Source organism: Mustela putorius, unplaced genomic scaffold (genome assembly GCF_011764305.1).
Source record: "Mustela putorius furo isolate JIRA1106 unplaced genomic scaffold, ASM1176430v1.1 tig00000382_pilon_pilon_pilon, whole genome shotgun sequence".
In the NCBI taxonomy this organism is placed as follows: domain Eukaryota; kingdom Metazoa; phylum Chordata; class Mammalia; order Carnivora; family Mustelidae; genus Mustela; species Mustela putorius.
The window spans coordinates 2916694-2932151 of record NW_025421367.1 but is presented as its reverse complement, the minus strand read 5'-3'; the positions used below and the strand labels follow the sequence as shown (position 1 = coordinate 2932151).

General features: G+C 41.8%; 1 protein-coding gene across 7 annotated transcripts in view; it reads left to right on the top strand.

The window, feature by feature from the left end:
* HERC6 (HECT and RLD domain containing E3 ubiquitin protein ligase family member 6) overlaps positions 1-15458 on the top strand; it is a 61033-nt gene that overhangs the window by 4004 nt on the left and 41571 nt on the right. For 6 of the 7 annotated variants that reach the window (XR_001180059.2, XR_006606557.1, XM_013058050.2 and 3 more), the window contains exons 3-8: positions 926-1002; positions 4809-5036; positions 6324-6421; positions 7720-7847; positions 8858-8988; positions 10299-10366. Coding sequence is in view for 5 of the 7 variants with exons in the window: in XM_013058050.2 (XP_012913504.1) it covers positions 926-1002; positions 4809-5036; positions 6324-6421; positions 7720-7847; positions 8858-8988; positions 10299-10366 (730 nt within the window). In the remaining 2 variants the exon portion in view is untranslated. The remainder of the gene's footprint in view (positions 1-925; positions 1003-4808; positions 5037-6323; positions 6422-7719; positions 7848-8857; positions 8989-10298; positions 10367-15458) is intronic. The other variant, XM_004756091.3, reaches the window with a different exon arrangement.

Below are 15458 nucleotides of genomic sequence, written 5' to 3'. Positions count from 1 at the left end.
ATCCACAAAAATGGCAGTTTAGTAGGATTCAACCTAATGATTTCTTTATTGCATAGGGTTTAAATCAGGTGATATAAATAACAGTGTTCTATAAATTCTAAAGCCCTGTGTCATATGTGCATGAAGAAACTTTTCTTTTAAGCCAATAAGTACAGAATAAAAGTTAGCACATTATATACTGCATTTAAAATCTAATAAATATCACTTCTATATCACAACTGTTTGGACTCTGCTTGTACCTTTTTTCCCCCAAGATTAAATTTATTTATTTATTTATTTATTTATTTGAGAGAGAGAGAGCATGAGAAGTGAGAGGGTTAGAGGGAGAAGCAGACTCCCTGTCAAGTAGGGAACCCAATGCAGGGCTGGATGTGGGACTCTATCCCAGGACTCCAGGATCATGACCTAAGCCGAAGGCAGTCACTTAACCAGCTGAGACACCCAGAAGTCCCTGCTCTGTACCTTTATATGTGCTGATGTCATGTTTAAAATAGTTTGAGGACTTTGGAATTAGGGTACAACAGAAAAAATAAGAAAATAAAGTTATTTCTGGGGAAAATATGCCCAGGTTACCAAAAATCCTGAAAATGATTGATGTGTAAATGCAAACTTGTTAGTGTGACAGCTGTTTCAGACAAATAACTCCTTATAATTACTGACGATTACATGCCAGTCAGGAAAATTGCCATTACTGTGGTGTTTTTGAATACTGCCGAGTTTGGAATTACATATCTGCCGTCATCCAGAGACCCATTTATCCTATTGTAAAAAACATTAAAATAGCCCAGTTTAAAAAGAAAAGAAAGGAAGAGAAAGTTATTTCCCTAAACCAAATATCTTACCTGGGATTGTTTTAATATCTGTAGTTCATTTGGTGAGCCACTCTAAAGAAAGATGAATAAATTTTGTATCATTTTTCTTACAGGAAGATAAAAACTCTGACTGATATAAAAATTATACAAGTTTCCTGTGGACACCACCACTCCCTGGCATTATCAGAAGGTAAAAAAAAATAAAAGGGTTTTTGGATCTTCTAAGTGTCATTGCAAAGTAATTTTTTTTTAAAGATTTTATTTATTTGACAGAGAGAGACACAGTGAGAGAGGGAACACAAGTAGGGGGAGTCGGAGGGGGAGAAGCAGGCTTCCTGCCTAGCAGGGAGCCTGATTTGAGTCTGGATCCCAGGACTCTGGGAACATGACCTGAGCCAAAGGCAGAAGCTTAATGCTTAGTGACTGAGCCACCCAGATGCCCCACAAAGTAATTTTTTTGAATATGAATGATGCCTGTTGATTTTTAATGTACTGGGGCTCATTTTAATGCATTTAGAAGTTTGTTGGTTTTTTTTTTTTAAGATTTTATTTATTTATTTGACAGAGATCACAAGTAGGCAGAGAGACAGGCAGAGACAGAGGGGGAAGCAGGTTCCCTGCTGAGCAAAGAGCCCAGTGTGGGGCTTGATCCCAGGACCCTGAAACTATGACCCGACTGGAACGCAGTGACTTAACCCACTGAGCCACCCAGGCACCCCTAGAAGTTTTATTAACTCTTTAGATTTCATAAGCTGTATTGTTCTTCATTTTTTCCCCTATTCTCTTTGTTCATGCTATACTCTAAGTAGTGCCTAATTCATATAAATGCCATAAAGGGTCATCTCGGTTCACATGACCTGATCTGATTGTCACAGAATTTAGTAGTAGTTTTAGCTGGAACTTTGCCCTGTATGCTGACTGGTTATATACACCAGCAAACTCAGGTAGACTAAGGTCTATTTGTCTTTTTTACTTAGATCAAAGAAAGAAGAGTCAAGATATTAAAATTACGACTTCACATGTTTTTCTACTAGTAGCCCCATCCTTTGTCCAGCGTCAGTTAAAAGGTTCCAATAGAAAGTATTGCAGAAGAAAAACTTTTCTCCTATCCATCCTCTTTTTTTTTTTTTTTAAGAAGATTGATTATTTATTTATTTATTTATTTGGCAGCACAAGTAGGCAGAGAGGCAGGCAGAGAGAGAGAGGAGGAAGTAGGCTCCCCGCTGAGCAGAGAGCCCGATGCGGGGCTCAATCCCATGACCCTGGGATCACGACCTGAGCCGAAGGCAGAGGCTTTAACCCACTGAGTCACCCAGGTGCCCTCTCCTATCCTCTTTGGTTCAGTACCTGGGAGTCTGCACATTTAAGTGACAAAAGATAGATTGACAAGAGAAAAGACATACCAGTTTTATTATTTTAGTGCATGGAAGTTTACAGAAAAGAAGTGAAACTCAAGAAGTGTTTAGACTTAGGGGCTTATGAACCATTTTAATGAGGGAAGGACTTGGGCTTTGCAGGATGACCGATTGTAGGGAAATACATGGGAGGTATACATGGGAGAAACTAATAGAAGATAAGAGTTATTTTATTTAGGGTTATTTGTGAGGACTCATGTTAAGGCAGACTGTCCATCTCTGGTGATGGGTCCCTGCCCCATCCTGGGTGCAGGAGAAGAGGACACCTTCAAATGGGAAATATATACCTTGCACTTGGGTGGATAAGAGGAGGGCAGAGAACTTTTCCCACATTTGTGGATTCTCAGTTGCCTTCAGCTCACAATAATCCTTATGTCAGAATGGCGTATTTTGGGGTGGCGTATTGTGAGTGTCTTCCAGAGACATGTGACATTTGCATATGCCCCAGGTGATGTCATATGCATAATGGCAGCTGCACCACAGGGGCTCCAGACATTGCCTGGTTGCCTTCTGTGCGCCAGCTACTATGGGAGATGCTTTATGTCTGGAATCTCATGAAATCACTTAACAAACAGATGCTGCGCATCATTGGTACCCTCATTGTAGAAATGGGAAATTGGACTCAGAGACTTTTTGTGATTTGCCTCAAGTCACACACTAAGAAATAGGAGTGGAATTTGAACCTGAATCTGTTTACTTCTCAACCCTAAGCAGTTAACCATGGTACCATGAAGGCCATGAACCCACAGCATAATCCTGTGGCTCTTGGAGAATTCATTCCTACCATTTCCAGAGGTTTGATCTTTCTCATCTGTAGGAGAACTGATGCCTATCATATGGGGCGTTTAGAAGATTCAGTGAAAGAAGGAACACAATATATCCTGTACCACCAATGGCCGATAGCAGGGGTACAAGAAGGATTAGTCTTTCTTTCTTCCTTCCTTTCCTTCTTCTTCATTATTGAAACAGCTTGAAGTGTTTCCCCAGGGTATTGATTTGCCTTTATACTGGTCTGGACTGAGGGCTGTGTGGAACCCATGTACCCAGTACATTTGCTGTGGTGAACTGTGAGTTCTCATAGACCTTCATATGAGTTTGACATTGTGCAGTGGGCCCTCAGAAATTCTTTCTTTCTTTCTTTTTTAAGATTTTATTTATTTGACGGGTAAGAGAGCACAAGCAAGGGAGCAGTAGGAGAGGGAGAAGCAGGCTCCCCGCCAAGCAGAGGGCCTGACACAGAGCCTGACACGGGGCCTGACACGGGGCTTGGGATCCCAAACCCTGGGATCATGACCTGAGCCAAAGGCAGACACTTAACCCTCTGAACCACCAAGTGCCCCAGAAATGCTTTTCAGTGGTAGAAATAACTTTAGAAGAGTTAAAAAAGAAAAATTAGATATAATAATATAAAAATCTGAGCTTTATTAGCATTTTTCCGGGTAAACAATGAAGCATTAGAAGATTTGATTTTTTTTTTTTTTTTTTACCTCATGTAAGTTATCCATCTTTGGTCAAATTCAACGTAAAATGTTGATGGTCTTTTTCTTCCATAGAGTCATTCCACAAGTATTTTTTAAGTGCCTATGTCTCCAGCAAAGAGGATACAGCTGTGAACACACCTAAGACTGTGCTTTCATGGAGCTTATATGCTGGACGGTGTGTAGGGGAGGTGAACCTTACACATATAGACAAATAATTATGTCATATAACAGCGATAAGGGTAGGAAGGAAAGTGAGGCCAGGTAAGGGGATGGGAGAAGGTACTGGAGTGGAGGGAAGGAATCTTTCTCTTTTATAAATGATGTTAGGGAGACTATCACTTACACCATGACCAGAGACCAAAAGAAGGGACGGAGGAAGACGTGATGCTAAGGCCATGATCCAGAGGTATGATCTAGATGCAAAGGCAATGAGGTAGCAACAGACTCAGCAGTATGTTCAGAAACAGCAGGGTCTCTGGAAAGGTCTGTGCAAGGGAGAGATAAAGGTCTGAGATGTGTCTTAGGGAACACTGTGACCCAGGGCTTGTAAGCTGTGGTGAGAATTAGCCTTTAATTGAGCAAGATAGCAAATTCCTGAAGGGTTCTATCTTTTTTTTTTTTTTTTAAGAGCACTCTGGCTGCTTTGGAAAAGAGACAAATATGGACACGGGGAGCCTAGCAAGGGGCTGTTGTAAACATCCGGGAGAAATGTAACAGAGTCTTGGTGGCTAAGGTAGTTAACCGTGGAGAGGTGAAAAGTGGTCAGTTTCGACACACTTTAAAGGTAGAGACTTTAGGATTTGCTACGGTGAAGGGTGTAAAAGAAAGAAGGGAGTCGAGGATGATTTCAAAATTTCTGGTCTTGAGCAGCTGAAGGAACAGAGTTGTTCTCAACTGGAGGGAGAAGAGGAGTAGGTATTGTTGGAAGGGGCTTTTGAAGGTGTTCTTGACCATCCTCGTTGCTCTTAGTGAGAATACTCTAACCTCCTTTATCCCTGTTGTAGTTATTAAAGACTTGTAGAATAAGGGTGGCAGTTTCTACTTGAATTTGGTATTCCAGTGTGTTAGCAGTTCTCAATTTCTCTGCTTTCTCTTTGTAGATGGCCGGCTGTTTACCTGGGGAAGTAACAGCCACGGGCAGCTGGGCCTGGGGAAGGAGTGCCCCTCCCAAGCCAGCCCGCAGAGGGTGCAGTTCCTGGACGGCATCCCCCTCACTCAGGTGGCTGCAGGTGGGGCGCACAGCTTCGCCCTGTCTCTCTCGGGGGCTTCGTTTGGCTGGGGAAGCAACAGTGAAGGGCAGCTGGCCCTGCGCAAGAAGAACGTCCCAGGTAACGAGATAGTCTTCCTGTGGTAAATCAGTCTTTCTTTCCAGTTGTAGAACCAGCTCCACAAAGGGGACTCTCTAGGATGAGAGCAGTGATTCCCAAACTTTGTGATACATGAGAATCCCCTGGGGAGCCATCTTGATTTGTGATGGCCACTGTAATGTATTACCACAAACTTGTGGTTTCAAACAACACAAATGTATTATCTTACAGTTCTGGTGGTCAGAAGTTTGATTCAGGTCTCACAGGGCTAAAATCAAGGTGTCAGCAGGGCTGAGTTCCTTTCTGGAGGCTTCCGGACAGCCGGTAGGGGTGTTGCACCATTTTTTCGTCTTTACCCCTTCTAGCACCCACCTCCATTCCTTGACTCATAGCCCCGCTTTTTCAAAGCCAGCAATGGCTGGTGAAATCTTCCTCGGGTCACAACACTCTCACCGTGATTTTTCTGCATTCCCTCTTCTTCAGATAAAGGACCCTGGTGATTACATTGGGCCCACCCAGATAATCCAAGCTAACCTCCTTATTTTAAGGTCAATAGATTACAACTTTAATTCCATTTTCATTAGCTCCTCTTTGTCTTGTAATCTAACATAGCCACAACCTCTGGGAAAGAACACGGACATCTTTGAAGACCTTATTTTGTCTACTGTAAGAGCATTTAAAAAATCCCAGCACCCAAGTTAGATGCCATACCAAGTAAATCAGAAGGTCTGGGGATGGAAGTCAGGCATTGGTCATTATTAAAGAGTCTGCAAGTTATACCAATGTGCAGTCAGGCTTGTGAACCACTGGATTAGAAGATGCTGGCAGGACAAACAACCAAAAGCCCTTAAACAAACTCACGGCGAAGTCTTCCCCACGAACCCTGTCCCTCTGTTCAGTTCTTTATATTCAGTTAATATATGCTCAGCCAGGACTTAATCTCATTTCGTTTGACTCTGTCAACATGAAGTAAGTCCTCTTCTTTTCTTAATTGTTATTGCATATTTACAGAACACCTACTAGGTGACAGAAACAAATATAACATAATGGCAATATTATTGGGAATGAAGGTCTTAAAACTTAGCTTTCTAGGAGAATAAGCTAGAAGATTACATCGTTTTCAGAAATAGATGCTGAAGGGGTGTTTTTCTTTCTTTTCCAAGGCAGGGCCTTCCCTCTGTTCTATAATACTCCTGAGTGCTCATTTAAAAGATTATGTTAATGAATTATAAGATGATGAAAATATTAATAGATGTGACAGTTTATGAAATCTGAGTCTTAGCCTCTAGAGATTCTGCTTTCTTTCAGTGGTGCAAAGCTCCAAGCCTTGTTCAGTTGATGCGCTGGAGAATCTAGGTGTGGTTTACATCAGCTGTGGTTATGAACACACTGCCGTGCTTACCCAGGTAATCTAAAATGTTTTGCTATTTTTTTTTTTTTTAATTCCCGAGAAATGTTACTCCAAGGTGCATGTCCTGTTATTGAAAGCAATCTGTGTATCAATATCTCAACGTAACCATTCAATGCACAAACATCTAAAAAGGTAAAATTAATCAAATGTAATCCATGACATTTTCAAGATCGTATAACAGAAGCTAATTTCAGCTTTAGGAAATATTTTTAGATATCCACTAAATTACATTAATTACATTAATGGGGTGCCTGAGTGGTTCAGTTGGTAGAGCATGCAACTTTTGATCTTGGGGCTGTAAATTCGATCCCCACATTGGGTGTAGAAAATGCTTAAAAATAAAATCTTAAAAATTTTTTTAAATGATTAATATAGGAGCTAATCCTTTTAGCAGTTATTCATTTATTTTATAGTTCCACAGATGGAATTATTGCAAATTAGACAAACTAATTTTTACAGCTTTTAAGAACCCAGATTACAGACTAGAACCTACTTTGTTCCATTTCTTGCTTGGCACGATTACCAGCCTGCTTTGTAAATGTTTGCCTCCTCCTCTTACTGGCCAAATAGTATATTCCAATGGGATTAATTCTGTCTATAGCCACAAGGAATAGACAAATAGAAAACTATTTGTGTGATTGAAATGTTTATTTAAAAACTAAATGAATAGGGGTAGCTGGGTGCCTCAGTTGTTCAGCTCAGGTCACGATCCCAGGGTCCTGGGATGGAGCCCCACATCAGGCTCCCTGCTCACCGGGGAGTCTGCTTCTCCCTCTGCTGCTCTCTCTGCTTGTGCCCCCCCCTCAAATGAATAAATAAAACCTTTTTTTAAAAAAAAAATAAATAAAAATAAAAAATAAATGAAGCACTGACCTCTACCTCTGAAACCTCTGGCCCCAAAGCTGGAGCAACTTATATTTACTATTAGAAATAATAAATAGAAGACCCCTCCCCTTTATTATAGAGCTTATATTTCATATAGTGCTCTCATACAATTCTTTGATAATACTTAATCTCCAAGTTTTTATTACTTTTTAAAATCTGAAATTAGGGGCACCTGGGTGGCTTCAGTGGGTTAAAGCCTCTGCCTTCAGCTCAGGTCATGATCCTGGAGCCCTGGGATTGAGCCCCGCATCGGGCTCTCTGCTTGGCAGGGAGCCTGCTTCCACCTCTCTCTCTCTCTGCCTGCCTCTCTGCCTACTTGTGATCTCTGTCTGTCAAATAAATAAATAATATCTTTAAAAATAAATAAATAAAATCTGAAATTAGTCCGATTCCTTCTTTTTCAAACAGACTGGGAAAGTGTTCACATTTGGAGGCAATAGCTATGGACAGCTGGGATACAGCCCAACTGCTGGGAAGGAAGGGCCACAGCTCGTGGAAGGAATTGATGGCCTAGTTTCACAGATAGATTGTGGAAGGTAATGGACTAGTTTTTGTTTGTTTGTTTTTAGCCTGAGTAGAAAGTGTTACATTTTGTTACTTAGAAATGATTCCTCAGGGTACCCCTCTCGGGTCCCCTCCCTCTATGGTTCAGTAAGCTTTGCTACTCATCCAAAAAAATGACTCCCCAGCCATGTTATCAAACCTTAAAACCCAAAATATGTGACTACTCTTTTTATAGATCATTTTCCTTTCTGAAAATTTATTTCTTTCAAATACAGTTTGAGTTTTCTATTTTTGTCTAATTTATTCTAGGAATTTCATTTGTTTAATAAGAATTTATTGGAAGACTTCTGTGTATAGACCACCTTACTAGGTGCTGGGTGTTGGGAAGAAAGTTAAAAGTAAAAATAGTGGTGGGGCGCCTGGGTGGCTCAGTTGTTAACCATCTGCCTTCGGCTCAGGTCATGATCCCGGTGTCCTGCGATCTCCTGAGCCTGGGATATATTGTCCTGGGATATATTGATCCCCATATCGGGCTCCCTGACTCAGCAGGGACTTGTGCTCTCTCTCACTCGGACAAATAAGAAACAAAAAAACAGAAATGGTAGAAGCTATAGTAAAGACCCATCAATAATATTCTATCTTTTTTTTTTTTTTAATTTGTCAGAGAGAGAGGGAGAGAGCAAGCACAGGCAGACAGAGTGGCAGGCAGAGGCAGAGGGAGAAGCAGCCTCCCAGCCGAGCAAGGAGCCCGATGTGGGACTCGATCCCAGGGGACTGGGATCATGACATGAGCCGAAGGCAGCCGCTTAAGCAACTGAGCCACCCAGGCGTCCCAATAATATTCTATCTTTAAGGTTAGTAATAAGTTAATATTCACCTACCATTTGTTTAGTCACATCATTTGATACCCTCTCACCTTGACATTATGATAAGGTTATCCAGGTACTCAGTATAAGATAAATCTGTCACTTTCTGTTAGGAGACATCATCTTTCTCAAAAAGTGTGAGTCCCTTGGTCTTCATTACATTCTGTCTCTTGCAGTTACCATACACTTGCATATGTCTACACCACTGGAAAGGTAGTGTCTTTTGGTCGTGGACCGTGTTGCAAAAGCAGCCCAACTCATCCAGAGGCTCCGACAGAAAACTTTACCTGCCTGATTTCTGCTGATGGTACTGGTGGTCCTACTCATTTATGATTTTGTTTTAATTGATGCCACTGGAGGAGAAAAATTACTTATCTTCTTTTCATAGAAGTACATAGATCTGTGGTTCTTTTTGTACTGTTATTTTTAATCCGTACAATATGCATTTTTTCTTATGCAGTGATTCCTGGAGTATTTAGTAATTTTTTTCTAAAGATTAGGGTAATACAAAAAGATCCCAAGTCAATGGATTATCAGAAGCACTTTTATATATTTAATCGAACCTCTTCTAGGTGTACCTGGCTGGCTCAGTGGGTAGAGCATGTGACTCTTGATCTCAGGGTTGAGTTTGAGCCCCATGCTGGGGTGTAGAGATTGCTTAAAATCAAATCAAATACAAACAAACAAACAAACAAACAAGCCCCCATCTAAAGCACATCACCCTGATTTCATTATGCAAGTGCCTGAAAAATTAAATTAAAATTAAATTTTAAGAATATACAACATAGAACCTGATCAAAATTAATCTTTTCATGGTGCTTATAGTCCAAATTCATCTAGAAGAATATAAATTGTCAATAAATAAGTAAATTTAGATGAGTAATATATCAGATTTTGTTTTAAGGATTTTATTTATTTTAGAGAGAGAGAGAGCATGCACAAGAACATGGGGCCGGGGGTAGGGGGAAAGCAGAGGGAGAGGGACAGGCAGACTCCATGCTAAGCACAGAGCCCACTGTGGGGCTCAGTCCCATGACCCTGAGAACATGACCTGAGTTAAAATTAAGAGTCAGATGCTTAACTGACTGAGCCACCAGGCACCCCAATATATTGGGGTTTTTTTTAAGAGTATTTTTTAAGAAATGAAATCTTGCCATTTGCAATGACATGAATGGAACTAGAGGGTATTATGCTAAGCAAAATAAGTCAACAGAGAGGGACAGTTATCATATGATCTCACTGATTTGAGGAATGTGAGAAAAAAGACAGAGGATCATAGGGGAAGGGAAGGAAAAATGAAACAAGACGAAACTAGAGGAGACAAACCTTAAGAGACTCTTCATCTCAGGAAACAAACTGAGGGTTGCTGGAGGGGCGGGGGAAGGAGGGATGGGGTGGCTGGGGTGATGTACATTGGAGAGGGTATGTGCCATGGTGAGTGCTGTGAATTGTGTAAGACTGATGATTCGCAGACCTGTACTCCTGAAACAAATAATACATTGCCTGTTAATAAAAAAATTTTTTTAAGACTTTTTTTAGAGCAGTTTTAAGATTGTAACAAAAGATTTATTTTTCTACTTCTAAAAACAATAAACATGGATCGGCATTTTCTTCTAGACCTTGTGGATTTTGAAGTCAAACATATTTTTGCTGGAACACATGCCAATTTTGTGACAACTTGTCAGGTATTTATTATACTTTCTGTTTATTTTTAAAATATATATTTTTAAAGATTTTTATTTATTTGTTTTTCAGAGGTGGGGTAGGGAGTGCACACGCCAGGGGACAGCAGGCAGAGAGGCAGGCTCCCTGTTGAGCAAGGAGCCCATCTTGACTTGAGCCGAAAGCAGATGCTTAACTAACTGAACCACCCAGGCACCCCTTTTAAAAATATTCTTAAAGGGGCACCTGGGTGGCTCAGTGTGTTAGGCCCCTGCCTTCGGCTCAGGTCATGATCTGGGATTGAACCCTGTGTGGGGCTCTCTGCTCAGCAGGGATCCTGCTTCCCCCTCTCTCTCTGCCTGCCTCTCTGCCTACTTATGATCTCTGTCTGTCAAATAAATAAATGCAATCTTTAAAAAAAAATTCTTAAAAAAAATAAACAAAAACAAAAATAAAAATCATTTCTTTACATCTAGATTTCTTTTTTTTTTTAAAGAGCACACAAATGATGAGAAAGCCAAACAGCCTTATTGCTGATATGGAGAAAGTTTTAGTGATCTGGATAGAAGATCAAATATTCCCTTAAAACCAAAGTCTGATCCAGGCAAGACCCTAATTCTCTTTAGTTCTATGAAGGGGTACCTGGATGGCTCAGCCAGTTGAGCATCTGCCTTTGGCTCAGATCATGATCCCGGGGGTCCTGGGATTGGGCCCCACGTTGAGCTCCCTGCTCAGTGGGGAGCCTGCTTCTCCCTTTCCTTCTGCCTGCAGCTGCCCCTGCTTGTGTGCTCTATCTCTCTGTGTCAAATAAATAAATAAAATCTTAAAAAAAAAAAATTCAGTGATGTCTGAGAGGGGTAACGAAGCTGCAGAAGAGAAGTTGGAAGCTAGCAGAGGTTGGTTCATGAGGTTAAGGAAGGAAGCCATCTCCATAATATCAAAGTGCAAGGTGAGGCGGCAAGTGCTGATGGAGAAGCTGCAGCGAGTTATCCACAGGGTCTAGCTAAGACGGGGGCACCTGGGTGGCTCAGTCAGGTAAGCATGCAACTCTTGATTTCAGCCCTGGTCATGATCTCAGGGTTGTGAGATTGAGCTCAACTTTGAGTCTGCTTGAGATTCTCTCTCTCCCTTTGCCCCTTCCCCCACTCGCATGCCCTCCCTTTCTCTCTGTCTCTCTCATAAATAAAAATCTCAGAAATACATTTTTTAAAGATTTTATTTATTTTATTTGACAGAGAGAGATACAGCAAGAGGGAGAACACAGCAGGGGGAGTGGGAGAGGGAAAAGCAGGCTCCCTGTTGAGCAGGGAGCCAGATGTGGGGCTCAATCCCAGGACTCTGGGATCATGACCTGAGCCAAAGGCAGATGCTTTAACAACTGAACCACCCAGGTGACCTACTAAATAAAATCTTAAAAAGAACAAAAAAATGTAGCTATGATTATTAATGAAGGTGGCTACCCTAAACAAGAACTTTTTTTTTAAAGATTTTACTCATTTACTTAACAGGCAGAGAGGCAGGCAGAGAGAGAGAGGTGGAAGCAGGCTCCCTGCCAAGCAGAGAGCTCGATGCAGGGATTATGACCTGATCCGAAGGCAGAGGTTTTAACCCACTGAGCCACCCAGGAGCCCCCTAAACAAGAACTTTTTAATGTAGATGAAACAGCCTTCTATTAAAAGAAGATGCCATGTAGGACTTTCATAGCTAGCAAGAAGAAGTCAGTGTGTGGCTTCAGTGTTTCAATAGACAGTCTGACTATCTTGTTAGGGGCTAAAGCAGCTGAGGACTTTAAGCTGAAGCCAGTGTCCACTTACCATCCTGAAAATCCTAGGGTCCTTAAGAATAAGAATGATGCTAAATCTGCTCTGCTTGTGCTCTGTAAATGTAAAAAGAAACCTGGATGACAGCACCTGTTTATAAGATGGTGTACAGAATATTTTAAGCCCCCTGTTGAGATCTGCTAAAAAAAAGTTTCCATTCAAAATGTTATTGTTCATTGACCGTGCAGCTGGTCACTCAAGAGCTCTGATGGAGACGTATAACGAGATGAGTGTTGCTTTCATGCCTGTTAATGCAACGTCCATTCTGCAGCCCATTGATCAAGGAGTCATTTTGACTTGCAAGTTTTAGTATTTAAGAAATACATTTCCTAAGGCTCTAGCTGCCATAAATAATCATTCCTCTAACGGCTCTGGGCTAAGTCAGTTGAAAACCTTCTGGGAAGGATTCACCATTCTAGATGCCATTAAGAACATCTGTGACCCATGGGAAGAGGTTAAAGTGTCAACATGAACAGGAGTTTGGAAAAGGGGATTCCAGCCCTCATAGATGATTTTGAGGAGTTCAAGACCTCCATGGGGGAAATAACTGCAGATGTGGCAGAAATTTTAAGAGAACTAGAATGAGAAGTGGAGCCTGAAGATGTGACTGGATTGCTGCAATCTCATGATAAAACTTGAATGGATGAGGAGTTGCTTCTTATGGGTGAACAAAGAAAGTACCTTCTTGAGATGGAATCTACCTGTGAAGGTACTATGAAGACTGTTGAAATGACAATAAAGGACCTAGAATATTGTATAAACTTTGTTTACAGAGCAGCAGCAGAGTTGGAGAGCACTGACTCCAGTTTTGAAAGAAGTTCAGCTGTGGGTAATTTTGAACAGCATAACATAGTACAGAGAGATTGTAAAAGGAAGTGCCCATTGATGTGGCAAATTTTCATGTTGTCTTATTTTAAGAAATTGCCACAGCCACCCCAGCCTTCAGCAACCTTAACCCTGACCAGCATCCTCAAGACAAGATTACAACTGTCATCAGCAGAAACACTCAGACTCTCAAGACTCACTGAGAGCTTAGACTAGCAGTTTTTAGCAATAAAGTATTTTTTTAAAGATTTTATTTATTTATTTGACAGAGATCACAAGTAGGCAGAGAGACAGGCAGAGATAGAGAGGGAAGCAGGCTCCCTGCCGAGCAAAGAGCCCGACTTGGGGCTCGATCCCAGAACTCTGGGATCATGACCCAAGCCGAAGGCAGAGGCTTTAACCCACTGAGCCACCCAGGTGCCCCAGCAATAAAGTATTTTTAGAATCAAGATACACACATTGTTTACAGATGATGCTATTGCACACTTGATAGACTATAGTATTGTGTAAATATGACTTTTATATGCACCAGGAAACCAAAAAATTTATTTGACTTACTTTATTGCAATACTGGCTTTATTGTGGTGGTTTGGAACCAGACCGTCAATATCTCTGAGGTCTGCCAGTACGTAGTTAACTTCCTAATTTGTAATTTTCTTTCTTTCTTTCTTCCCCACTTTCCCTCTCTTCCCCTCCCTCTGTCTCTCCCTCCCTTCCTTCCTTCTTTCTTTCCTTTCTTAGAGAGATAGAGTGCACACGAGTTGGGGAGGGGGGCAGAAGGAGAGGGAGAGAGAGAATCTCAAGCAGACTCTGCACTGAGCATGGAAGCTGAGGTGGGGCTCCATCTCAGGACTCTGAGATCATGACCTGAGCCGAAATCAGGAGTCAGATGCTGAACTGACTGAGCCACCCAGGTGGCCCGAATTTATACTTTTTTCTATTTTTAGGAATGTTTTAAACTTGACATCCATACAGACTCTTGCCATGTTCTCTGCGACAGAAAGTGATCAGAGGCAAAGGTTTCTGTGCTGCAGGGGAGAGTGAGGAGATTGTACTTGGTTGCTCTGTCACAGCTGTCTAGTCGGCAGTTGCCTCCTATGTCTCAGACTCTGCTCTTGGTGCTGGGGACAAAAGTGAGTAGTACAGAAAAGGCTGGTCTCATTCTTGGCATTTGGATTCTACAGGACAGGTGATAAATATGTAAATGCAAAATAACAAGATTGTATTAAAGAGCGATCAGTTGTCTGAAGCAAACAAAGTGAACCATGGGAGATTGATGGAGTGGACTTCTTTGGAAATGTCAGTCAGGAGGCACCCGAGTAGTTCAGTCGGTTAAGCATCTGACTCGTGGTTTTGGTTCAGCTCATGATCTCGTGGGTCATGGGATCAAACCACATGTTGGGCTCCCCTCTCAGCATGGAATCCGCTTGAAGATTCTCTTCCTCTGTCTCTCGCCCCACTCACGTGCACTCTCCTTCTCTAAGATAACGGAATATATATATATTTTTTTTAAAGAAAAGAAATGTCAGTCAGGAAAGACATCTCAGAGGCTGGGAAGTGAGGTCTCAGAGACCTCAGCCGTGCTTAGATCCAAAGAAAGAATATTCCAGGGGCGCCTAGGTGGCTCAGTTGTTTGAGCATCTGACTGTTGATTTTGGTTCAGGTCATGATCTCAGGGTTGTGAGATCGAGCCCTTTCACAAGCTCTACACTCAATGGGGAGTCTGCTTCTCTCCTCTCTCTCCCTCCGCCCTTCCCCTGCTCATACTCTCTCTCTAAAATAAGTAAGCAAATCTTGAAAAAAAAAAAAAAAACAGTGTTCAGGTAAGCACACATAGAGAGGCCCTGTGGCAAGAATAAGTTTAGCATGTGTGAGGGACTGAGAGAGGGCCGGAAGGGCAGAACATAGTAGGAAAGGGTGAAGAGTTGTATGAGATGGAGGCAGGTAGGTGAGTTGGGATCAGTGTGAATATCCTTGGGGAGGGGATCTGGAGCCTTAACTGCATGTCCAAATCTAGAGCTCGGGGAGGATGATGGTAGTCATCAAAGTACAGACAGTATTTAAAGCCAGGGTCTGGATGAAAGGTCACCTTGAGAGAGAGAGTAAAAATAAGTGGAGAAGGAGGACAGAATCCAGTCCTGAAAGACTTCTCCATTTAGAAGCCCAGCAGTGAAGAGGTGCGAGAAGAGAAATTGAGAAGGGCCAGATTCTGAGGGAGGAAAAAAGAGGGAGGCTCATCAAGATAAGAGAAGAATGTATTTCCAGAAGGAGGAAGTGGCGAATCCTGTCACATACTGCTGAGAGGTCAAGTAAAATGAGATGATTTTTGAGAATGATCCTGTTCAGGGGGAGAAAATGATGGTACATGAGAAAGAATGAATATCTGCAGAAGCAATGTCCCACAATAGGAGAGGAGAAGGAGAGGGAGAGAGAGAATCTCAAGCAGACTCTGCACTGAGCATGGAAGCTG